Genomic DNA, 27,741 nt, shown 5'->3' on the forward strand with positions numbered 1-27,741 from the left:
CAGGTGTTTGTGCTTCCCACTTTTGTCGCTTAGCTCAGTCATCCAGCGACCTCAGTGCACCTCTTTTTTTTCTTTGCATTATGTGCTGTTTGGGGCCTATTTTTTAAAACTGCCATCCTGTCTGTAACTGCAGTGCCACTCCTAGATGGGCCAGGTGTTTATATCGCACACTTGTGTTGCTTAGCTTAGTCATCCAGCTACCTCATTGCATCTATTTTTATTCTTTGCATCATGTGCTGTTTGGGGACAAGTTTTCGAATAGTGCCATCTTGTCTGCAACTGCAGTGCCTCTCCTAGATGGACCAGGTGTTTGTGCCGCACAATTGTGTCGCTTCGCTTAGTCATACAGCCACCTCGGTGCAACTTTTAGGCCTAAAAACATGTGATGTGTTCAGAATAGACTGGAAATGAGTGGAAATGATTGTTATTGAGGTTAATAATACCGTAGGAGCAAATTTACCCCCAAATTCTGTGATTTAACTGTTTTTATGTTTTTTTCAAAAATCATCCAGATCCAAAACACGAAAGGGTGGTTTTGGCAAAACCAAGTCAAAACCAAAACACGAAAGTGGACTTAGAACCAAAACCAAAACACAAAACACGAAAAGTGCCCACCGCACATCTCTACTTGCCATGCTCACTCCGCTATGCTCCATTGGCACAGGTTACTATTCCCACTTGTAGTCCACGTGGATGGTAAAGTATGAAAAGGGTGGAAAAATTTAAAAAACACTTAAAAGTTTTTGTTGACAATGTATGTGTCAAGCATACTCATGTTGTCCATTTGAACCTGCAGGACTTTTGTACCTGTTGACCATAAGGCATTACTGCCTCACAGCACTGAGGTCATTGGTTAAATTCCCACAATGGCTCTAACTGTGTGGAGTTTGTATATTCTATACGTGCTTGCGTGGGTCTCCTCCGGGTAATTCGGTTCCCACAATCCAAAAATTAACTGGTAGGTTAATTGGATCCTAACAAAATTAACCCTAATGTGTAAGTGTGTGCGTGTACATGTCGTAAGGAATAAAGATGGCAAACTCGACTGGGGCAGGATGCAAATGGCCAAATATTCTCTCTGTAAAGTGCTGCAGAATATGAGCGCTATATAAATAACTGGTAATAAATAAATAATACATCTCCCCTTAGTACATCATGCTGAAGAAGTCACTGTACATGTTCCTTTTCCTCAGCTTTGCTCTCTCTCTAGTGCAGTGCCACATCCCAGTCATTTCCCTTGCGAAATGGGCGGAATAGGGGGCATGATAACACAATTCATGGCACTGTTCTGTCATACCGTGATGATGGACATCGCATTGCCACATTGCTGCTTAGATCACCCAAGGGGGAGAACAAAAAAATTAGGCTAGCATGATCCATTTCTGATAAATCAGGCTATTTGTATATGCATATATATATATATATATATATATATATACATACGTTTTCTTATTTTATTAGACCAGGATACTTCCTGTTTGTTCAATATTGTGTATATGATCTCTTCATTAAATATTCCTTCCGCAGTCTATAGAGTAGGTATCTGGAATGTTTTTGATATTATATGTATATGCTATGTAGTTTTTATACATTAGGAACATTTTATCAGAATCTTTCACCTTTGACCCGGATACATTATCCCTCCATACTATTTATACCTGGTCCATTGTCTCCACTGTCATACTGCCCTGAGGAAGTGCTTGCTACTCAATAGCTGGACCTCTAAACACTTGGTAGAAGTGGTTACAGCAATGCTGCAGTGTGACACTGATTGAGCTGATTTCATGTAAATTACTCATAGATATGACCAGTATTGTTGCTAGGAGCTCATGTTGATGTCACTTTACCATTACATACTAGTTCATTCAGTACTGTTTATAGCATGCTATTTAACCATGGTCAGGTGGGGGTGGGTCAATATTGGTTTTTTGTAGCACTGTATGTGTTAATGTTTCTATTTCACAATGTTTGTTTTGACTTTTTGCTTAGACACCTTCCTGAACCAACGCAGCCTGATGTCGTCACGGGCCGGCAGCGTGAAGCCTGTGCTCGCATCCACAGTGCACAGAGAGCGTGCCCGGCGGTTCCCATAGTAACCGGATGTAGGCGCGACTCTATGACGTCACCGGGGAGCAACGCGGAAACGCTGCTGAGCGTCCGGCGGTTCAGAGCGGCGTGGGGGAGCAGGTGAGTAGGATTAGAGTCTTGATGGTAATTGTTGTGGGTATATATGTATGGTGTCTGGTTCAGTTTAGGCTATGATGACCCTGAGGACGGGGCGATTACCCCGAAACATGTCGGATTAAACTGACCACAATTTTACTGCATTTTATGTCTGCCTGAGTGCCGCCTTCTTTACCAATCCATATCCAGAGGTCTTCGCCTCCAGGAGGGCACCGCAGCACCTACCCTTCTACAAGAGTGAGTGCCGAGCATACAGCATCAAAAGTTATTTTGGACAGACTAATAGTCGGTGGCTCTCCAACAGTGCCACTGTACAAGCCTAGTCTCTCCACGCTAAGGCACCAGCTATTCTTTTACAAACCACACAGGACTCAGGTTCTGGGCTGCAGTCTCACTTTCTGTCAGCCTTGTGTGTATGGTGTTTTGAGCATGTCCCACCCCTGTATTAGACTGACAGTCGGATAACCGTGCTATTATTGCATGAGGTTCCAGTGATCTTTTACTATGGAAGTGTCTAATGCCAGTGAGGCCTTTGGATTTGATTCAGCGGGATGCCAGTGAACGCCTCAGCTTCTCTGACCTTGAAGCCAATGCTATACTTGTGGGACAACGGTTGGATGATGACCCCATAACAAACACTAATGAGGAACTTTATAGAAAGTGGTTGAGAATGAAATAAAGAGAGGTAGATTTTCTCTACCACGGCATCTCCCTATCCGACTATTATCGGACTAATCTAATCCCTAGGGGATTCAGGATTCACAATTCACCAACTATAGGCCGCTTTAATACCACCTTCTGTCGATGTTGGGTAGCAATTCTCAACAAATGCTCCATGGACCTACTGTTGTTGGTGGTGGAGGAGTCGACATGGGAGCTCAACCTAGTCCGGGAGCAAATTCAGCAGTTTGAGGCAATACACAAGCCCACGTTACAGCAGGACACTCAGAATGAATGGGCAACTAAGCTCACTACTCAAATTGAGCAATATCGCCAGGAACTGGTGCGGTTTAAGAAAGAGAAACTGGCCACAGTCCAAAGAGACTATCAACAACGTGAGGTGTACCCCTGGTTAGGTGGTACAAGGACGCCCAGGGACCACCAACAGTCTAATTGGCGGTCTATTCCTCGGAGGAGGCGTGAACAACAGTCAGGGGTTAATACCTCAGCAAGTGACTCAGAAGGAGCATCTGGGTCCCTATCACAATCTTATGGTAACTTCCCTTTAGGCCAAGGCCCATCGGGCGTGCGGACTCGTTCCAACCGCACCCCCCATGCAAGAAGAGGGAGAGGACGCGGAGGTCGCGGCAAAATCAAAGAATTGCCCGCACCAAAACCACCCAGAGTTTGAAAGAGTTGGTGTTTAATTTGTCTTCAGTCCCTCTCACGGATCAAGAATACCGATTGTTAGCGAGGGGCCTTTCCTTTGTCCCCACAGTTCCGGCAGACCCTCTGGAGTGGAAAGTTGAAGTACACCGCTTGGGACGATCACTGAGGCGGCAGGAACATTTCAACACCCACAAAGCTGATTGTTCGATCTCAGAAGTTCCTGCACAGCTGCGGCGTATAGCCCCCCGGTCCCAATTTGATCCCCCAAGCCTCAATCCTTCTATACGGACATTTCTACGGATGCTGGAGACAGAACAGTTTACCCCTATGTCGGACGGTGTATATTCTAATTTATCTAAAGTTGAATCAGCCACCTTAAAAGCATTGTCGGCTCGTACCGACATTATTATACGTAAGGCTGATAAGGGAGGGGCCATTGTTGTGTTAAATTTAACTGACTATGTTAGAGAATGTGAACGGCAGTTAAATGACATTAAGGTTTATAAAAAACTCACTAGGGACCCCACTAAAGAATACAAAATTGAGCTTGATTCAATATTACAAGAGGCCAATTTAGCCGGTACCATTTCTAGTGAAGTGGTCCGAGCACTTACTATTGAACACCCTAGGGCCCCATTATTCTATACAGTGCCCAAGGTCCACAAGACACTGGTGGACCCTCCTGGCAGGCCCATTGTGTCTGCTAGAGGGTCGCTCTATCATCCAGTGTCGGTGTACCTTGATGCTTACCTAAATCCTTGTATTTAATCCCTCCCTTCCTACCTTAAGGATACTACATCCTTGCTACAACAGCTTCAACATCTGGGTAATATACCTGAGGGTACGCTGCTGTGCAGCTCCGATGTTACAAGCTTGTACACTTGTATTCCTCACGCAGCAGGCATCGAAGCAGTAAGATGCCTGCTTGAGGGTAATGACTCCTACCAAGGGCCTGAGATTTCGTTCTATTTGAGATTATTGGAAAAGGTGCTTACTCGCAATTATTTTGTCTTTAATGGTCGCTTCATGCTCCAATTAGCGGGGTGTGCGATGGGGTCCGCAGTGGCCCCGTCGTACGCCAACGCTTTTATGCATCAGTTAGAGAAGCACATGTTTTATCTCGATCCTGTCATCATTTCACTGGTACTTTATTATAGAAGGTATATAGATGACTTACTAGTCCTTTGGAAAGGGACTCGAGAAGATCTGATTGCCCTGTGGGAGGACCATAATGCCACCCAACATCCTGTGCAGTTTACATATACAGTGGATAGTCTTTCCATCAATTATCTGGATGTTTTGATTATTGTCAAGGATGGACAAATGTCCACTTCCCTGTATGTTAAGAATACTGACAGGAATATGTTGCTTGATCATTCCAGCTTTCACCCGGCCCCATTGCGTAGGGGCCTACCCTTTTCCCAGTTCATGCGTGTAAGGCGCATAACGTCGGACCCCCAGGAAACTGAGGTAGCATTGGATGCCATGCAGGCGAAATTTGCTGAACGGGGTTATCCATTAGGCACATTACAACAGGCCAGGGCCAAGGCCCTTAGTATTTCAAGAGCTGAGACTCTTAACCCCTCAAGCCGTAGTCATTCTAACAGTGGCCCTAAACTTCCCTGGGTTAATAGATATAATGTAGCCAGTACCAGGAGGGTACGTCGGGCAAAAGCATTATGGACCATCATCCAGACTGAGGGGTCATTATCATCTTTAGCCAATACGTCACTCTTACCCAGCCATACCAGGGGACGTAATATAGGGGATCACATTGTTAAATTGGATGTCTCCAACATGACAGGTACACAGGAAACTCATTTCCTAAGAACTAAACTGGGGTGTTTTAGATGTTTGGGGTGCGCCACGTGTAACACTCTAATGACTGGTAGCACCTTTAGCCACCCCCATACGGGCAAGAAATTGCCTATCCGTCATCGCTTAACCTGAACATCTACCCATGTAGTGTACTTACTAATTTGCCCATGTGGTCTAGCCTATGTGGGCAAAACAGTTTGTCAGTTCCAGGAACGCATGGCACTACATAGAAGTGCCATAAAAAAAGCGTTCGAAAAGGGCAGTAGTGACCAACCTTTTGCACGACACTGTTTGTTGTTTAAACATGGGGTACCCAGCATAAGGGCTATATTGATTGATCATGTCCCCAGAAGTCTCAGAGGGGGTGATCGTGATAGAGTCCTTTTACAGAGGGAATCCAGGTGGATTTTTAAGCTGGGAACGTTATCACCACGGGGCCTTAATGAAAACCTGGGGCTACATTGTTTCATGTAAATTACTCATAGATATGACCAGTATTGTTGCTAGGAGCTCATGTTGATGTCACTTTACTAATACATACTAGTTCATTTAGTACTGTTTATAGCATGCTATTTAACCATGGTCAGGTGGGGGTGGGTCAATATTGTTTTTTTGTAGCACTGTATGTGTTAATGTTTCTATTTCACAATGTTTGTTTTGACTTTTTGCTTAGACACCTTCCTGCACCAGCGCAGCCTGATGTCGTCACGGGCCGGCAGTGTGAAGCCTGTGCTCGCATCCACAGTGCACAGAGAGCGTGCCCGGCGGTTCCCATAGTAACCAGATGTAGGCGCGACTCTATGATGTCACCGGGGAGCAACGCGGAAACGCTGCTGAGCGTCCGGCGGTTCAGAGCGGCGTGGGGGAGCAGGTGAGTAGGATTAGAGTCTTGATGGTAATTGTTGTGGGTATATATGTATGGTGTCTGGTTCAGTTTGGGCTATGATGACCCTGAGGACGGGGTGATTACCCCGAAACATGTCGGATTAAACTGACCACAATTTTACTGCATTTTATGTCTGCCTGAGTGCCGCCTTCTTTACCAATCCATATCCAGAGGTCGTCGCCTCCAGGAGGGCACCGCAGCACCTACCATTCTACAAGAGTGAGTGCCGAGCAAACAGCATCAAAAGTTTTATATATATATATATATATATATATATATACATACGTTTTCTTATTTATTAGACCAGGATACTTCCTGTTTGTTCAATATTGTGTATATGATCTCTTCATTAAATATTCCTTCCGCAGTCTATAGAGTAGGTATCTGGAATGTTTTTGATATTATATGTATATGCTATGTAGTTTTTATACATTAGGAACATTTTATCAGAATCTTTCACCTTTGACCCGGATACACTATCCCTCCATACTATTTATACCTGGTCCATTGTCTCCACTGTCATACTGCCCTGAGGAAGTGCTTGCTACTCAATAGCTGGACCTCTAAACACTTGGTAGAAGTGGTTACAGCAATGCTGCAGTGTGACACTGATTGAGCTGAGTCCATGGTTCCGGAGCCTTGACACTACATATACACCTACATACTTCAGTATCACATCTCTCTGGCATTGCCTCCTTTTTACAAAAGTGATTAAAGTTCTAATATGATTATATATTTTTTTCCTGATTTTATGCATATTAAACTTGTAAAACCATATATGATCAGATATCCATAACAAACCGTCCAGAGAGGGAAGTGTTGATTCTCCTTTCATTTGATATACAAGGGTAAGTCAAAAATTATTATTTGTCTTTTCTGAAAGTTGATTAAAATAAATTCTACAGCCAGAGTGTGGATAATTGTTGACTTGCCCTCGTGTATACAGTATGTTTGGACTTTTTTTCTATATATACAGTATATGTTGGATCATGCCCAATTTTCACTATTCATGGTTACACATGGGTTTGTGAAGATCTGGACACTAAAGCTTCAGTTTTCTGTCTACTCTTTCTTCTTCACGTATTCTAATAGGTTTAGGGTGTAAATCGCCAAAAAACAAAACAGCAGCTGCTTTCAGAGCGCCATTGGTGACCTTCCCATATACCTTACACAATGAACCTCTAGAATGTTAGGGACTTGCCCGACAAAGAGGTGACCTTGAAGTTGGTTGGCAGGCCCATATATTGGCCACATTTATGCTAACAACCTCTTATATGATATTTAATTGTACTGTATATTTCAATTTTATGTAGAAATATTTGCATAGTGCACCTGCATCACCTTTTTCCATTTGTATATGAAAACTGTAAGTACAAAAAAATAGGACATTTAACATTTTATGACTTGATATGGAGCAATACTTCATGGGAGCACTTAACATAGAATGTAGAACAGTAATATGACCATTGCATGTACAATCAAATATATTGATTTATTCTCTGTACAGGAAGTATTTTTTCTACAATTACACATTTACATAGAGTAGCTTACCTTGGCAAGCCCCACTGCGTATATTGGGGATGAAGCCACGGCGGCAGGGTTGTGGTTGAGGTGGGCACATCTCACAAGGGTGTCCCCAGGCACGTCCAATGGTTGCACAGCAGAGAGTTTTTGTGCAGACAATACCAGTCACCTGACCCTGACACATCTGATTGCTGATTTGAGTGAAGCAGGGTCCTGTTCTATAGTCTGAAAACAGAGAAAAATAATCTTAAAATCATACTATATTTTTATTTTTTATACTATTAAAAGAAGATGCATAGAAGCAATATAGTTATTACTGGTATTCACTGTGAAAATATGGCAAGGTACTGTAAATGAAACACTGGATAATATACAAACGTGGTGTCATGCACTTTTCACAGTTACATCTGTGTTTATGGTGTAGATTGAAGGATGAGCAAATATTTGCAAATTTTGATGGATGAACCAAGATGGAGTCCCAGGAAAATATGATACACAGTGCCAGATGCACTAAGCTTAGAAAAGTGATAAAGTGGAGAATGATAAAATATCAGCTCCTGTTATTTTTCAAACACAGCCTGTAAGATGGCAATTAGGAGCTGTATGGCTGCTACTTTATCTCCGTCCACTTTAGCACTTTTCTAGGCTTAGTACACCTAATCAATATGAAAGCAATCAAGTTTCTTAGGTCAATGTTATTGCAACAGCAATTCCCTAAAAATATGGACAGAGAGCCTAAACACAGGTACAAGATGCTGGCGTTATTAATCAGCTGAAGTGATCTATTTTTGCTAACAAAGGAAAATAATTTTGATTTGTGATCTGGTACTTGATATTATGGCTCTTTCAACTATCAGTGTTCACTGAATGAAAACAACATTATGGACAGGCTTTCATCATTGCATACAAACCAAAGACAATATGTGTTTGATTAAATGATCACATAATAATAGGGCAGATGTACTAAGCTCTGGAGAGTGATAAAGTGGAGCGGGATAAACTTCCAACCAACCAGATCCTAACTGCCATTTTTCAAACACTGTGGGGTCTATTCATGAATAGCTGCATAATGCAATGGGGCATGGCCTAATATTGCAAGAGGTAGAGATTGCGATAGCAGTCCTGTGGTCGGCAAAAAAAAAAATATGGTCAATCAGGGGGTTTCTGGTATTTAAAAAAACCCTCCTGGATGCACCACTGAAGGGAATCAGCATACTGTGGTAAAAGAATAACCAAGTGCGTAATGAGCATGGTAAACTTTAATATAAAACTAATAAAATAGAGAGGGATAAAGTACTAGCCAATCAGCTCCTAACTGCCATATTACAGGCTATGGGGTCTATTTGTGAAGCATTGAAAAGTGTGGAGAAGTGAGCCTGTGGAGAAGTTACCCATGGCAACCAATCAGCATTGAAGTAACATCTTCTTCTGAGGTGACCTCCAATCTACAATATTGGAAGGAGGATATCACGAAAGAAGTATCTATATATCTATGTCAAATCAGACCCCCATTGTCTGTGTTGGAGGGCTGATATATTGAAGACCTATATATATATATATATATATATATATATGAACACTGCTGTTAGTTCATATGTTTTATCTTTTTTTAAATAAAATATATGTTTTGGAACTTACTGTTCATTTTATGATGTTTATAATGGTCATGTTGAAAGACACTATTAATTGAAATAGAATAGGGAGCCTATAATAGTTCTCTAGGGCGCCATTCTCACTATTGTTTCATACATCTTCAGCTGTTTATTAAATGTATGTGATTTCTCCTTGAAGATTCCTGCAAACTATAACTCTTGATCTTTATTCACACCAATGTATAATTTAGCAGTGTATGTGTATTTGTATAATATTAGTACTTGCTTATAGCTGATATTCTCTCTTGTATAGATGTTGGTCAGTGGAGTGGAGTTTATTAGCATACATGGACTGGTGTTTACTTAACACAGGGTAATTTAAGCCCTTTGATTAGAAGTCCAATTGGCTTTAGATGAAGCCTTTGTTAATTAGACCTAGTATATGTTAGCATTCAGTTATGGGGCAGTTGTCTGAATTTAGAAATATACAAAATTTGGAAATTACAAAGTTAGGAAATTTTAAAAAGAACAGTTAAACCAACAGTTGAACAAACATTGAAAAACATTGGAGAGCAGGTAATTCTACCATTTAGCTAACATTTTCCATAAGCACTTACCTATCTATACTTTTCTCTTTAAAAACACCATGTTCCACAAACTGTTTTTCCCAATAGCACTTCATGGTATCCTCTATAAAATGACATTGTTCTTCACTATTCCTGTCAGAGCTGGCCCTAACCAATATGATGCCCTAGGCAAGAATTTGGCTGGTGTCCCCTAGCACCACCACTGGTTCCGCCTCTGACCTTGCACCTCTTTCCCAGAACCATCACCCCTCACCCATAGCAGTCCTTATTTTGGTGTTTGTACCCCCTATATTTTAAATAGGAACAGTTCGCACATTTGGCGAACAGCCCAAAAAGGGGGGTGTTTTTGCTGGCAAGGGGCATGGTCACACAATAGTAACCCCAATTCCAATTACGCCACACAGTACTGCAACATTATTCTCATTTGATCATGCAATAGTGTCCATAATTCAATTACATCCCACAGTAGTATTACTTTATCTTATAAACATTACTCCTCACAGTAGAGCCCCTCATTCACATTACATCACACTGAATTGCTCCTTATTCACATTACACCACACCGGATTGCTCTTTATTCATATTAGACGACCCTTTCTATACGCAACGCCACATAGTAGAGCACCTTATACACATAATGCCACACATTAGTAATGCATTTATATACATAATTCCACACAGTAATGCCCCTTACACATTATTAATGTCCTTATAAACATAATGCATCTTATACATTATGACAACCTTTATGAATGCCCTTTTACACATAATGTCCCTTACATATATGCCGCTTATTATTAATGCCCATATACACATAATGACACACACAGTGCCCCCTACACATTTGCTGCACATTATTAGTGCCCGTATACACATAATGACACACATACAGTAGTACCCTGTTACACATATGCCGCACATTATTAATGCCCTTATACACATAATGACACACATAGTGCCCCTTACACATATGTTGCACATTATTAATGCATTTTTACATGACACACATAATGCTCCTTACACATATTCCGAACACTACTGCACAACCAACCCACTCACACTGCCACTAACACTGTGCTTGGATACAGATGTGTCTTCATAAATCTTGCCTCAATGCTAACGTTGGGCACCTTTTTATGAAAATGCATCTAATTTGCATTGCTATGTGGCTAGGATGCACAAGCAGATTCTGCTGATTAAAATGAAATGCAGCATGCCTATATTCTGTGTGCGACTATGGCTGTATCTGCATACGAAATACTACACACAGAATATATGCATGTCACATATCATTTTAATCAGCAGAAGCTGCTGATGCCCCTAGGCATATCAAATGCCCTAGGCAATTGACTAGTTTGCCTATACCTATGGCCGGCTCTGATTCCTGTTATGTATCGCTCTGTACACATTGCAGCCTCATTAATCCACTACCCTCTTATTAACACTCATGAGCATTTAACCTATCTATGTACACTAACTGTCACATCCTCAACCTGTCACCATAAGAAACTATCACACACCTCCCCCCACTATACCTATCTCTCTCTTCTTCTGCTTCTACTAGCTGGTGACATATCCCCAAATCCAGGTCCCATCCACATACCACGCTCACGTTCAGCTGATTCACAACGGAATATAAATCCAACAAACCTTATCAACATCACGTCTCCCATCTCCCTCCAAGTCACTAAAATGTTTATGGAATGCACGCTCTGTTTGCAATGAATTAACATCTATTCATGACCTTTTCAAAGCAAAAAAATTAAATATGCTAGCCCTAACAGAAACATGGCTCACACAATCAGACATGGCCTCCCCTGCAGCACTGTCACATGGTGGCCTCCACTTCACACACACCCCCAGGCCTGGTAACATTAAAGGAGGCGGTGTTGGAATATTACTGTCCAAATCTTACACACACATTGTTTTACCACCTGTTCCCTCACTCACATTTACATAATTTGAAGTACACTCTATTAGGATTTTCACCCCTTTCTCTCTGCGTGTTGCAGCTATCTATTGCCCACCTGGGCAACCCATAAAGTTTCTGGAAGATTTTTCTGCTTGGCTCCCTCACTTTCTATCCTCTGACATCTCCACCATCATTATGGGTGATTTCAATCTCTCTATTGACAGTCCACAATCTCCCCATGCCTCTAAACTACTCTCTCTAACCTCCTCTCTTGGCCTCTCCCAATGGACTGACTCCCCTACTCATCAGGAGGGCCACTACCTTGATCTTGTATTCACCAGACTATGCTCTGTTTCTGAACTCAATAACACTCCTTTCCCTCTCTCAGATCACAACCTTATCACCTGCATGCTCTCCTCCATTACTTCAAACTCAATGTCCCTAAAGTCTACAAATACACCTCTAACCAACAGAAATATTAACGCTATTAATTTTCAACAACTATCTACCTCTCTGCAACCACTGCTCTCACCAATTTCTACATTCACCTCTCCTGAGACTGCTGTGTAACACCTTGACTAAATTCTAGAAACAGCACTTGAAGAAGTAGCTCCAGCTACCCATCACACTCCACGTAGACTTAGATGTCAACCGTGGCACTCTAAATACACTAGACACTTACAAAAACTCTCACATAAAGTAGAACGCCAGTGGCGTAAATCTCATAGTTCAAGTGACTTTCTCACATATAAGAGCACCTACCACTCTTATCGTAATGCTCTGGACACTGCCAAACAAACATATTTTCAATCTCTCATCTCTGCTCAAGCCTCTAACCCCAAGTGACATTTTAATACAGTTAAATCACTTCTTGTCCCTCCCTCACCCAACCCACCGGCCACTGTCAGTGCGCAAGATCTTGCTTCCTATTTCAAGGACAAGATTGACAAGATCCAAAATGAAATGGTATGCTTTTCCAGAGCAAGTGACCTGCTCAATTCCTTGCCTGAACCCTTTAACACCTTCTCTTCCTTTGATCCTACAAATGATGATGAAGTATCTGCACTCTTTTCATCTGCCTACTCTAATACCTCTCCCCTTGACTCTATACCCTCACAAATTAGTAAAGCTCTGTCTGCTGTGCTCTACCCAACCTTAACGAAAATCTGTAATCTCTCTCTGTCTACTGTTATCTTTCCTTCTCTACACAAGCATGCAGTGATTACTCCCATTCTGAAAAAACAAAACTCTGACCCGAACTTTCTCTCAATCTACCGTCCCATCTCTCAGCTCCCATGCACCTCCAAGCTACTTGAGACACTTGCCTACACTCACCTCACACACTTTCTTAACTCACACAGCCTACTGGACCCACTTCAGTCAGGATTTCGTGCCCAACACTCCACAGAGACAGCACTGACTAAGGTAGTGAATGATTTGGTCACTGCTAAATTACGTTACGCTCTACTTATTCTCCTTGATCTCTCTGCTGCTTTTGACACTGCTGACCACTCTCTTCTCATACAAACACTACAATCCCTAGGTATTCAGGACACAACCCTTTCTTGGTTCACATCCTACTTATCTATTCGTGTTAGGGTCTCCTGCCCTGTGCTGCCACGTCGTCATGGCAACCGGGAGACAAGTGCTAGCGGAGTAACCTGAGCGCAGCTGATACTCCGGTTCGGGTCTTTTGCTGTGCAGTGGTTATAGGCTCTGTGCACGGCAGGGGATCCGGTGCTGGTTTTTGTGCTCACAGTCTGTGAGGTCTGAGTGGGGCGTGGACAGCACCTGCTTTATAAGGCCTCTTCTCAGGGTAAGCAGATGCTGCTGAATCTTTGTTGGTTAGTCAGTTCATGAAAGTTAGCCAGTACTGTGTAGCTTTGTATTTGTTTGTTGCTTACTGCAAATAGGCCTGGGGATTTGGTATTACACTCTGCCAATCCAGACCTAGCAGTAAGACTGGAGTCAGTCGTTTAGCTTGCTGGGGTTCTGTTACTACTCTGTGAACATAGCAAGTTTGCGGCTGTATTCTAAGACTTGCCTGTCTAATCCTTTCTCACTGTGCTAGGTGTCAGGGGTCAGTTTAGTGGCAGTAAGCTGAACCTGTGCACTGCAAGTGAGAATTAGGATTGTGGAGACTCTCCTTGTGTCTATCATTCCATCTCTGACCAAGGAGTTTACTGCCACACCTGTTGGTAACCCTTTAGGGTTTTGCTGTTGCCCTTAGCAACAGCATTTCGGGTTCTCTACGTATTAAAACACAACATCTTGCTTTTCCCATCTGAGCAGTTCTAATACAAGGGAGATACCCAGTTCCTTAGCCTCTGGGCTTCTCTGTTCACTTTGTGTGTATTTTGTTACCCTATCACCTTCTGTGTACGTTATGTCATATTCCCCAGTCTGTCTGTGAATCCATTTGTTTTGCATAACAGTTCAAACACCAGTACATTCCTGCAGGCACTGGAGTGCATAACAGTTCTGACACCAGTACTTTCCTGCAGGCACTGGTGTGCATAACAATTCGCTCCTTCAGTGTTCGTTTCGCTGATTCCACCTCTTCTTCGCTACCTCTCTCAGTTGGAGTACCGCAAGGCTCAGTCTTAGGTCCTCTGCTTTCCTCTATCTATACCACATCTCTTGGCAAACTAATCAACTCTTTTGGATTTTAGTACCATCTGTATGCAGATAATACTCAAATCTACCTATCCTCCCCTGATTTGTCACCATCTGTATTGGGCCGTGTCACTGAATGCCATTCTGCCATTTCATCTTGGATGACATCTCGCCACCTCAAACTTAATATTTCCAAAACAGAATTAATTATATTTCCACCGGCCAATAGTAGTTTCCAACCTGATATCTCTATCACAGTTGAGAACTCGGCAATCATCCCTACCCCACAAGCTCGCTGCCTAGGTGTCATTCTTGACTCTGAACTGACCTTTGTTCCCCACATTCAATCTGTCTCAAGATCATGTTACATACATCTAAGAAACATATCCAAAATACGACCATATCTTACACAAGACACAGCAAAAACTCTAATCCATGCTCTCATTATCTCCCGCATTGATTATTCTAATAGTCTCCTGACCGGTCTTCCCAAACATAGGCTCTCACCACTAGAATCCATTTTGAATGCAGCTGCGAGGCTAATCTTCCTTGCTAGACGTTCATTGTCTGCAGATCCGCTCTGTCAGTCCCTCCATTGGTTATCGGTATTCTACCGTATGAAATATAAAATACTTTTACTGACATACAAGGCTATTAACCAAACTGCACCAACATACATCTCTTCACTCATCTCAAAATATCTCCCTACCCGACCTCTCCGCTCTGCACAAGATCTACATCTGTCAACCACATGCATTACTTGTTCACACTCAAAATTACAGGACTTTATCCGGGCTTCACCCACTCTGTGGAATGCCCTCACACACACAATAAGACTCACCTCTAGTCTCCAAACCTTTAAACGTTCCCTGAAAACTCACCTCTTCAGACAAGCCTATCAAATTCCAGACCCACCCACATAACCTTCAGTGCTTCCCTATCTAATTACATCCTCTCTGTACAGTATACATAACATCACATATCTTGTCTTTCTTTAGTCTCAAACCCTCCTGACACTTGGCCAACATTGCGGGGTGATCATATCATACAGCCCATTAAGAACCTAGCAATCTGGTGGACCATTATGCAATAGATAGCATCTATCCTTGTGTATCTATGCCTATTTCCCTATAGATTGTAAGCTTGCGAGCAGGGCCTTCCTACCTCTATGTCTGTCTGTTTTTACCCAGTTTTGTTCTATTACTGTTGTTCTAATTGTAAAGCGCAACGGAATATGCTGCGCTATATAAGAAACTGTTAATAAATAAATAAATAATATTGTTCATTCCGACTGTGCCTAACAGAGAGCTTAGTGTTAGAAGGCTGCCTACTGATCCATCTCCACATATAACATTGACTAATAGGCGCAACAGGGGAGTGTGCGGTATGTGTATGTATATATATATATATATATATATATATACACAAACAACAGGAGAGCACTACCCACAATAACAGTAACTGTCCCAGTGCCAGCAGTAGGTATTTGCAGCCAAAATTCCAATATATGCACAAGCGGTCCGCAGCACTCGATAAGAAATTCAAACTTTAGCGGCAGGAGTTCTGCAACGTTTTGGTATTTGTTATATCGTCATCAGGCACAATAATGTGCACATTATTGTGCCTGATGACGATATCATAAATATCAAAACGTTGCAGAACTCCTGCCGCTAAAGTTTGAATTTCTTACCGAGTGCTGCGGACCGCTTGTGCATATATATATATATAAAAATATGTCGTTTTGCATATATTGCTGGCAGTGCTTCTCAGCTTTCGTGAGTGTAATAGTTCACCAATAGAAATACTTAAAGCTGCTTTCCCCTGAAGTATGATAGAGGTCAATGGGATGACTCTCTGCTTACTGCATTGTCTTAATCATTGTGTTGATCCAGATGTAAGCAAACAAAAGGAAGAGGGTAGCAGCCAATAAATACAAAATAATGCTTAACCGACGTATGACTGTTTGAAGAAATAAAATAGAGCTTTTGTAAGCAATTATTTATTAATAAACTAAGGAAGATAAATCTGAGAAAAACTTATTTAGTTGCTGATCACATTACAATATTTTTTAATGAAAGCATTTCTTTTGATTTGCTTGAAAGAAAAAGTTGTAAGTAAAATTGAACTTGGCGTTTGCTGAAGTTCTTTAAGGAAATCCAAAGTATTGTTCACAGTTAGGGTCTGGTTCAGAGTTGTAAAGAAACCCGATGGTTTACACAAGACACCTCCTGTGGCATTAGCATAATTAGCAGTAGCGTATGCAACAATTGGCACAGTGCATCCATTGTATGATCCATATATGACCTTATATAACCAGTACTTAGGGCAAAAGGATTGCTAGTTATTACCTATGAGTATTTATTACGACAGTGCACCCTGGAATAAATCAATATTAGACAAAAGTTGCATTCATGGGGTAAAGTATATATAGAGGTATATCTATCAGCCGTGGGCATTACATCATCCATACCCTTATAGACAACAGAGCACAACAAGTACCTGTACAGCTCCTGATGCGGACACACAGTGAGTGTGAGTACTGTGTACATTTTGTCACTGAAAGGTTTAATATTCCGTTGACAGAGATACAAGTGTTATACTCAGCAACTGCAAGGATATCACTTCTGTTGACATCCACTGCTGACTGGTGGGATCTGTGAAGGACTTGTGGTGACGTAGACAACTAGATTTCCCAGCATGCCAGGGACGGAGTAAAGACTGGGCACGTGACATGAACAGTGTAACAAGTTGAGGAGCAGCCTGAGAGAGAGAAAGGCAGCTGCAGTGTGAAGACTGGTTTCAAGGTGTCTTGTTGGAGGGGCCGGTGTCAGGCTGCAGAGGTGTGGAGGTGTACTCAGCTGATCAGCCTGTGATCAGTGAAGAGAAGGAGGAGGCACATTGGTCAGCCTGTGATCAGTGGGCAGAAGGAGGAGGCACATTGGTTAGAGAGGAGTTCAGATGTCAAAGCAGCAAATAGGTTCCCACAGTATTGCAGTGGAGGAGGTAGCCATTTTCACCCGCCAGGAAAGGAGGCAAATGATGGCATGATCATACGCCCCTGTGGAGGGCAGTGATGATCCAGCCAGATATAAGTAAACACATATTGTGCTACAACCATATTGAGAGTAGGATGGAGTTTACCCTCACTGCACACAAGTCTTCCAAAATATACCAGATTCCATACATTGTTCCAGAACACTGTGAGTGACCTGTACAGAAAGGATGTTCCCCTCTGTATCGGGGACATGAGTACATCTAACTGCAGTGTTTAGGTGTGCTAAGCATATTGATGTGGGCTGCAAGCTTAAATGTTTTGATCAAAATATGACAAAATCCCCTCTATTTTATTTGCTACATATAGACAAATCTTGCAATATATTATTGCTAGCGCCAATAGCAAAAGTCTTTCTCCGGTGTCCCAGCACAAGCTGCAACTTACCTTGAACTGGAAGAAGTTACAGTAAGTGTTGCTGGGAAGTAGTACCACAGCTAAGTTGCATTGTTCCAGTGCAGGCAGTATCGACTGTTGGAGAGGAAAGTCTAACACTGCGTACACATAATATATATCGGAACAGAACAATATATCGTACACATCATATAATGTGTAGCTCAACTCAGTCTCCATTTAAATATCCCATTGTATGTGATGAAGCAGTTTAGTTACATGCAGTATGTAACAATACATCACGCCATCATACGCAGTTTGTTTAGTGTGTACAACGAATGTCATATGTTGTTGCATTGCATCACTCTGTCGCACCATGGACAGGTCTGCACCCAGCTTAACCTCCGCTGAGCTCTGCTCTGGATGAGATCATAAAACCATTGCTATTTGTAAATTTTTAAGCTGCTAATTTGAAAGAGACAGAGACATCGCTTAACAATTTGGGTCTAACAACACATGAACTAGGGGCCCCAACTGAGGACACAATGGGGGTAATTCCAAGTTGATCGCAGCAGGAAATTTTTTAGCAGTTGGGCAAAACCATGTGCACTGCAGGGGGGCAGATATAACATGTGCAGAGAGAGTTAGATTTGGGTGGGTTATTTTGTTTCTGTGCAGGGTAAATACTGGCTGCTTTTTTTTTTTACACTGCAATTTAGATTGCAGATTGAACTCACAACACCCAAATCTATCTCTCTCTGCACATATTATATCTGCCTCCCCTGCAGTGCACATGGTTTTGCCCAACTGCTAAAAAATTTCCTGCTGCGATCAACTCAGAATTACCCCCAATGATCCAAATGCAGGCCAGGTATGCCAGCTTTCAAATCTCCTAGAATAGGCCATCTTGTGTATATTGTGCTGGACATTTTAGATAGTCAGTATAATTGTAGTGCGGTACATAAGTGGTATTGATTGTATACTGTTGCAAAGTTAAAGCTAATTTCCAGTGCAAGAATTAAAACAGCAATCCAGATAAGTGAATTAGAATATATACTTATTTTCTGTTATATAACATTTAGTTAAGTGTGATAGGAATTAGTGTATAGCTTTATCTGTGTATATTTAGTGTCAAATGCAAGAATTAGGCAAATGGTAGTAACAATGGGGGTGATTCCGAGTTGTTCGCTCGCTAGCTGCTTTTAGCAGCATTGCACACGCTAAGCCGCCACCCTCTGGGAGTGTATCTTAGTTTAGCAGAATTGCGAACGAAAGATTAGCAGAATTGCGAATAGAAATTTCTTAGCAGTTTCTGAGTAGCTCGAGACTTACTCACACATAGCGATCAGTTCAGTCAGTTTCGTTCCTGGTTTGACGTCACACACACGCCCAGCGTTCGCCCAGACACTCCCCCGTTTCTCCAGACACTCCCGCGTTTTTCCCTGACACGCCTGCGTTTTTCCGCACGCTCCCAGAAAATGGGCAGTTTCCGCCCAGAAACACCCACTTCCTGTCAATCACACTACGATCACTTCAACGATGAAAAATCTTCATTCGGGAGTGAGTAAATCTACTAAGTTTTGTGTTAAAATACTAACCGCATGCTCACTGCGAACCATGCGCATGCGCATTTTTGCCTTAATCGCTCCGTTGCAAAAATCGTCAACGAGCGAACAACTCGGAATCACCCCCAATATGTTGAGCTAATGAGCTGTAAAACAGCAAGTGCCATTTTTGTGAATGTTTATTTGTGTTTTCTATAGAGATGAGCGCCGGAAATTTTTCGGGTTTTGTGTTTTGGTTTTGGGTTCGGTTCCGCGGCCGTGTTTTGGGTTCGACCGCGTTTTGGCAAAACCTCACCGAATTTTTTTTGTCGGATTCGGGTGTGTTTTGGATTCGGGTGTTTTTTTAAAAAAACCCTAAAAAACAGCTTAAATCATAGAATTTGGGGGTAATTTTGATCCCAAAGTATTATTAACCTCAAAAAACATAATTTACACTCATTTTCAGCCTATTCTGAACACATCACACCTCACAATATTATTTTTAGTCCTAAAATTTGCACCGAGGTCGCTGTGTGAGTAAGATAAGCGACCCTAGTGGCCGACACAAACACCGGGCCCATCTAGGAGTGGCACTGCAGTGTCACGCAGGATGGCCCTTCCAAAAAACCCTCCCCAAACAGCACATGACGCAAAGAAAAAAAGAGGCGCAATGAGGTAGCTGACTGTGTGAGTAAGATTAGCGACCCTAGTGGCCGACACAAACACCGGGCACATCTAGGAGTGGCACTGCAGTGTCACGCAGGATGTCCCTTCCAAAAAACCCTCCCCAAACAGCACATGACGCAAAGAAAAAAAGAGGCGCAATGAGGTAGCTGTGTGAGTAAGATTAGCGACCCTAGTGGCCGACACAAACACCGGGCCCATCTAGGAGTGGCACTGCAGTGTCACGCAGGATGTCCCTTCCAAAAAACCCTCCCCAATCAGCACATGATGCAAAGAAAAAGAAAAGAAAAAAGAGGTGCAAGATGGAATTATCCTTGGGCCCTCCCACCCACCCTTATGTTGTATAAACAAAACAGGACATGCACACTTTAACCAACCCATCATTTCAGTGACAGGGTCTGCCACACGACTGTGACTGATATGACGGGTTGGTTTGGACCCCCCCCAAAAAAGAAGCAATTAATCTCTCCTTGCACAAACTGGCTCTACAGAGGCAAGATGTCCACCTCATCTTCACCCTCCGATATATCACCGTGTACATCCCCCTCCTCACAGATTATCAATTCGTCCCCACTGGAATCCACCATCTCAGCTCCCTGTGTACTTTGTGGAGGCAATTGCTGCTGGTCAATGTCTCCGCGGAGGAATTGATTATAATTCATTTTAATGAACATCATCTTCTCCACATTTTCTGGATGTAACCTCGTACGCCGATTGCTGACAAGGTGAGCGGCGGCACTAAACACTCTTTCGGAGTACACACTTGTGGGAGGGCAACTTAGGTAGAATAAAGCCAGTTTGTGCAAGGGCCTCCAAATTGCCTCTTTTTCCTGCCAGTATAAGTACGGACTGTGTGACGTGCCTACTTGGATGCGGTCACTCATATAATCCTCCACCATTCTATCAATGTTGAGAGAATCATATGCAGTGACAGTAGACGACATGTCCGTAATCGTTGTCAGGTCCTTCAGTCCGGACCAGATGTCAGCATCAGCAGTCGCTCCAGACTGCCCTGCATCACCGCCAGCGGGTGGGCTCGGAATTCTGAGCCTTTTCCTCGCACCCCCAGTTGCGGGAGAATGTGAAGGAGGAGATGTTGACAGGTCGCGTTCCGCTTGACTTGACAATTTTGTCACCAGCAGGTCTTTCAACCCCAGCAGACCTGTGTCTGCCGGAAAGAGAGATCCAAGGTAGGCTTTAAATCTAGGATCGAGCACGGTGGCCAAAATGTAGTGCTCTGATTTCAACAGATTGACCACCCGTGAATCCTTGTTAAGCGAATTAAGGGCTGCATCCACAAGTCCCACATGCCTAGCGGAATCGCTCCGTGTTAGCTCCTTCTTCAATGCCTCCAGCTTCTTCTGCAAAAGCCTGATGAGGGGAATGACCTGACTCAGGCTGGCAGTGTCTGAACTGACTTCACGTGTGGCAAGTTCAAAGGGCATCAGAACCTTGCACAACGTTGAAATCATTCTCCACTGCACTTGAGACAGGTGCATTCCATCTCCTATATCGTGCTCAATTGTATAGGCTTGAATGGCCTTTTGCTGCTCCTCCAACCTCTGAAGCATATAGAGGGTTGAATTCCACCTCGTTACCACTTCTTGCTTCAGATGATGGCAGGGCAGGTTCAGTAGTTTTTGGTGGTGCTCCAGTTTTCTGTACGTGGTGCCTGTACGCCGAAAGTGTCCCGCAATTTTTCTGGCCACCGACAGCATCTCTTGCACGCCCCTGTCGTTTTTTAAAAAATTCTGCACCACCAAATTCAAGGTATGTGCAAAACATGGGACGTGCTGGAATTTGCCCATATTTAATGCACACACAATATTGCTGGCGTTGTCCGATGCCACAAATCCACAGGAGAGTCCAATTGGGGTAAGCCATTCCGCGATGATCTTCCTCAGTTGCCGTAAGAGGTTTTCAGCTGTGTGCGTATTCTGGAAAGCGGTGATACAAAGCGTAGCCTGCCTAGGAAAGAGTTGGCGTTTGCGAGATGCTGCTACTGGTGCCGCCGCTGCTGTTCTTGCGGCGGGAGTCCATACATCTACCCAGTGGGCTGTCACAGTCATATAGTCCTGACCCTGCCCTGCTCCACTTGTCCACATGTCCGTGGTTAAGTGGACATTGGGTACAACTGCATTTTTTAGGACACTGGTGAGTCTTTTTCTGACGTCCGTGTACATTCTCGGTATCGCCTGCCTAGAGAAGTGGAACCTAGATGGTATTTGGTAACGGGGGCACACTGCCTCAATAAATTGTCTAGTTCCCTGTGAACTAACGGCGGATACCGGACGCACGTCTAACACCAACATAGTTGTCAAGGACTCAGTTATCCGCTTTGCAGTAGGATGACTGCTGTGATATTTCATCTTCCTCGCAAAGGACTGTTGAACAGTCAATTGCTTACTGGAAGTAGTACAAGTGGGCTTACGACTTCCCCTCTGGGATGACCATCGACTCCCAGCGGCAACAACAGCAGCGCCAGCAGCAGTAGGCGTTACACGCAAGGATGCATCGGAGGAATCCCAGGCAGGAGAGGACTCGTCAGACTTGCCAGTGACATGGCCTGCAGGACTATTGGCATTCCTGGGGAAGGAGGAAATTGACACTGAGGGAGTTGGTGGGGTGGTTTGCGTGAGCTTGGTTACAAGAGGAAGGGATTTACTGGTCAGTGGACTGCTTCCGCTGTCACCCAAAGTTTTTGAACTTGTCACTGACTTATTATGAATGCGCTGCAGGTGACGTATAAGGGAGGATGTTCCGAGGTGGTTAACGTCCTTACCCCTACTTATTACAGCTTGACAAAGGGAACACACGGCTTGACACCTGTTGTCCGCATTTCTGGTGAAATACCTCCACACCGAAGAGCTGATTTTTTTGGTATTTTCACCTGGCATGTCAACGGCCATATTCCTCCCACGGACAACAGGTGTCTCCCCGGGTGCCTGACTTAAACAAACCACCTCACCATCAGAATCCTCCTGGTCAATTTCCTCCCCAGCGCCAGCAACACCCATATCCTCCTCATCCTGGTGTACTTCAACACTGACATCTTCAATCTGACTATCAGGAACTGGACTGCGGGTGCTCCTTCCAGCACTTGCAGGGGGCATGCAAATAGTGGAAGGCGCATGCTCTTCACGTCCAGTGTTGGGAAGGTCAGGCATCGCAAACGACACAATTGGACTCTCCTTGTGGATTTGGGATTTCAAAGAACGCACAGTTCTTTGCGGTGCTTTTGCCAGCTTGAGTCTTTTCAGTTTTCTAGCGAGAGGCTGAGTGCTTCCATCCTCATGTGAAGCTGAACCACTAGCCATGAACATAGGCCAGGGCCTCAGCCGTTCCTTGCCACTCCGTGTGGTAAATGGCATATTGGCAAGTTTACGCTTCTCCTCCGACAATTTTATTTTAGGTTTTGGAGTCCTTTTTTTTCTGATATTTGGTGTTTTGGATTTGACATGCTCTGTACTATGACATTGGGCATCGGCCTTGGCAGACGACGTTGCTGGCATTTCATCGTCTCGGCCATGACTAGTGGCAGCAGCTTCAGCACGAGGTGGAAGTGGATCTTGATCTTTCCCTAATTTTGGAACCTCAACTTTTTTGTTCTCCATATTTTATAGGCAGAACTAAAAGGCACCTCAGGTAAACAATGGAGATGGATGGATTGGATACTAGTATACAATTATGGACGGACTGCCACGGTTAGGTGGTATAAAAAAACCACGGTTAGGTGGTATATATTATAATAATAATACAATTATGGATGGACGGACTGCCTGCCGACTGCCGACACAGAGGTAGCCACAGCCGTGAACTACCGCACTGTACACTGGTTGATAAAGAGATAGTAGTATACTCGTAACAACTAGTATGACACTATGACGACGGTATAAAGAATGAAAAAAAAACCACGGTTAGGTGGTATATATTATAATAATAATACAATTATGGATGGACGGACTGCCTGCCGACTGCCGACACAGAGGTAGCCACAGCCGTGAACTACCGCACTGTACACTGGTTGATAAAGAGATAGTAGTATACTCGTAACAACTAGTATGACACTATGACGACGGTATAAAGAATGAAAAAAAAACCACGGTTAGGTGGTATATATTATAATAATAATACAATTATGGATGGACGGACTGCCTGCCGACTGCCGACACAGAGGTAGCCACAGCCGTGAACTACCGCACTGTACACTGGTTGATAAAGAGATAGTAGTATACTCGTAACAACTAGTATGACACTATGACGACGGTATAAAGAATGAAAAAAAAACCACGGTTAGGTGGTATATATTATAATAATAATACAATTATGGATGGACGGACTGCCTGCCGACTGCCGACACAGAGGTAGCCACAGCCGTGAACTACCGCACTGTACACTGGTTGATAAAGAGATAGTAGTATACTCGTAACAACTAGTATGACACTATGACGACGGTATAAAGAATGCAAAAAAAACCACAGTTAGGTGGTATATATTATAATAATAATACAATTATGGATGGACGGACTGCCTGCCGACTGCCGACACAGAGGTAGCCACAGCCGTGAACTACCGCACTGTACACTGGTTGATAAAGAGATAGTAGTATACTCGTAACAACTAGTATGACACTATGACGGTATAAAGAATGAAAAAAAAACCACGGTTAGGTGGTATATATTATAATAATAATACAATTATGGATGGACGGACTGCCTGCCGACTGCCGACACAGAGGTAGCCACAGCCGTGAACTACCGCACTGTACACTGGTTGATAAAGAGATAGTAGTATACTCGTAACAATTAGGATGACACTATGACGGTATAAAGAATGAAAAAAAAACCACGGTTAGGTGGTAGGTATATAATAATAAATAATACAATTCTGGTCGGACGGACTGCCTGCCGTGTGCCGACACAGAGGTAGCCACAGCCGTGAACTACCGCACTGTACACTGGTTGATAAAGAGATAGTAGTATACTCGTAACAATTAGGATGACACTATGACGGTATAAAGAATGAAAAAAAAACCACGGTTAGGTGGTAGGTATATAATAATAAATAATACAATTCTGGTCGGACGGACTGCCTGCCGTGTGCCGACACAGAGGTAGCCACAGCCGTGAACTACCGCACTGTACACTGGTTGATAAAGAGATAGTAGTATACTCGTAACAATTAGGATGACACTATGACGGTATAAAGAATGAAAAAAAAACCACGGTTAGGTGGTAGGTATATAATAATAAATAATACAATTCTGGTCGGACGGACTGCCTGCCGTGTGCCGACACAGAGGTAGCCACAGCCGTGAACTACCGCACTGTACACTGGCTGATAAAGAGATAGTAGTATACTCGTAACAATTAGGATGACACTATGACGGTATAAAGAATGAAAAAAAAACCACGGTTAGGTGGTAGGTATATAATAATAAATAATACAATTCTGGTCGGACGGACTGCCTGCCGTGTGCCGACACAGAGGTAGCCACAGCCGTGAACTACCGCACTGTACACTGGTTGATAAAGAGATAGTAGTATACTCGTAACAATTAGGATGACACTATGACGGTATAAAGAATGAAAAAAAAACCACGGTTAGGTGGTAGGTATATAATAATAAATAATACAATTCTGGTCGGACGGACTGCCTGCCGTGTGCCGACACAGAGGTAGCCACAGCCGCGAACTACCGCACTGTACTGTGTCTGCTGCTAATATAGACTGGTTGATATTTAAAGAGATATTAGTAGTATACAACAATACTATACTGGTGGTCAGGCACTGGTCACCACTCCTGCAGCAAAAGTGTGCACTGTTAATTAATATAATTGTACTCCTGGCTCCTGCTAACAACCTGCAGTGCTCCCCAGTCTCCCCCACAATTAATTATAAGCTTTTAATTTATACATTGATGACTGTGCAGCACACTGGGCTGAGCTGAGTGCACACAGACTGAGTCACACTGTGTGACTGACTGTGCTGTGTATCGTTTTTTTTTTCAGGCAGAGAACGGATATAGCAGAGAGAAGTGAACGGATATATTATATTAAATAAAAGTTAACTAGCAACTGCACTGGTCACTGACTGTGGTAAACTAACTCTGTCTGCGACTCTGCACAATCTCTCTCTATCTAATCTATCTATCTCTATTCTAATGGAGAGGACGCCAGACACGTCCTCTCCCTATCAATCTCAATGCACGAGTGAAAATGGCGGCGACGCGCGGCTCCTTATATAGAATCCGAGTCTCGCGATAGAATCCGAGCCTCGCGAGAATCCGACAGCGTCATGATGACGTTCGGGCGCGCTCGGGTTAACCGAGCAAGGCGGGAAGATCCGAGTCGCTCGGACCCGTGGAAAAAAAAGTGAAGTTCGTGCGGGTTCGGATTCAAAGAAACCGAACCCGCTCATCTCTAGTTTTCTATGCCAGTACTTGCTGTGGTGAAAGGGGGAAGTAAAGAAAAAACTGCGTAAGAGAAGATCTGGGACTAGAGCCACTCCTTCAAGATGCACCAAGAATAGGTGACATCATGTAATGTGATAGTCCATTTACCACAACATTGTAAACAAACCAATATAGATATTATTCGGATTATCACACAAGTATCACGGAACAAAAGCCGCACTACTATAGAGAGCTACAAACATTACAAAGAAGACCATCGCAAAAAAATGCTATTATGAAGAGCTGCAACATTGCTAGAACTGGCAGTCAGACGATTATAGAGATTTCTCATCACCAGATGGAAGTCTGTCACAGCCTGTGAATAAGCTACCAATGTAATATACAAGCTGTAAGAGCAGCAAAAGGAGTCAAGCTCCGTTGCAGAGGTGCATAGAAAGAAACTCTTATTCCGGCCCAAAGGAATTAAGGGGGACATTTACTAAGCAGTGATAATGGCGGAGAAGTGAGCCAGTGGAGAAGTTGCCCATGGCAACCAATCAGCACTGAAGTAACATCTATACTTTGCATACTATAAAATTATACAGAGCTGCTGATTGGTCGATGGGGCAACTTCTCCACTGGCTCACTTCTCCGCTCTTATCACTGCTTAGTAAATGTCCTCCTAAGTCAGCTCAGGTCCAGCCCAAAAGCAAGAGAGGGAGTCAGACCCAGTCCAAAGATTCAGGGAGAGACCAGACTAGTGCCCTTTTACTGTTCCTTGTCTTTTTCTTTGCCATTGTGCCAGACTGCTGCTGCTGCTGCTACTCTAGCTGATACAGTATGTATTGCCTTATGATGAATAGAATTTCTGGAGGTCAATCCGAGCCATACTTAAGAGTGTCTTAATCTCATTGCATTTAAGAGGTTTTACAATATGGTTGTTAGCTTCTACTGCAGTGAAAAATTGCTATAGTTATTTGCATTCAGGTATTATCCAATTGTCTTCAGATATTATTACTGGACATTATTAATTAAGATGATACTACTCTTCAAATATTTTTAACCTGTTATCATCAGTTTATCCTCGTCAGACTGCTTTACCTTTTCCATCAAAGCAGAAATTAAACTGCCACCCACTACATATTAGGTTTTAGGCATTAGGCATTCAAATAAATGTGGCAAGAGCATTATCCACTTGATCTGTGAGCAACCCCAAGCAGTCCCATTTTTTATTCACTGTCCTGCCATACCAGATGGAGGAAAGATTGGGCACTCTCTTACCGCTAC

General features: G+C 43.1%; 1 protein-coding gene across 1 annotated transcript in view; it reads right to left on the reverse strand.

Moving 5' to 3' along the window:
- Positions 1-27,741, reverse strand: part of FBN2 (fibrillin 2) — a 384,738-nt gene that overhangs the window by 267,485 nt on the left and 89,512 nt on the right. The window contains exon 6 of the mRNA XM_063964252.1: positions 7,769-7,966. Coding sequence (XP_063820322.1) covers positions 7,769-7,966 — 198 coding nt within the window. The remainder of the gene's footprint in view (positions 1-7,768; positions 7,967-27,741) is intronic.

The sequence above is a fragment of the Pseudophryne corroboree genome, chromosome 1, assembly GCF_028390025.1.
Source record: "Pseudophryne corroboree isolate aPseCor3 chromosome 1, aPseCor3.hap2, whole genome shotgun sequence".
Lineage (NCBI taxonomy): Eukaryota > Metazoa > Chordata > Amphibia > Anura > Myobatrachidae > Pseudophryne > Pseudophryne corroboree.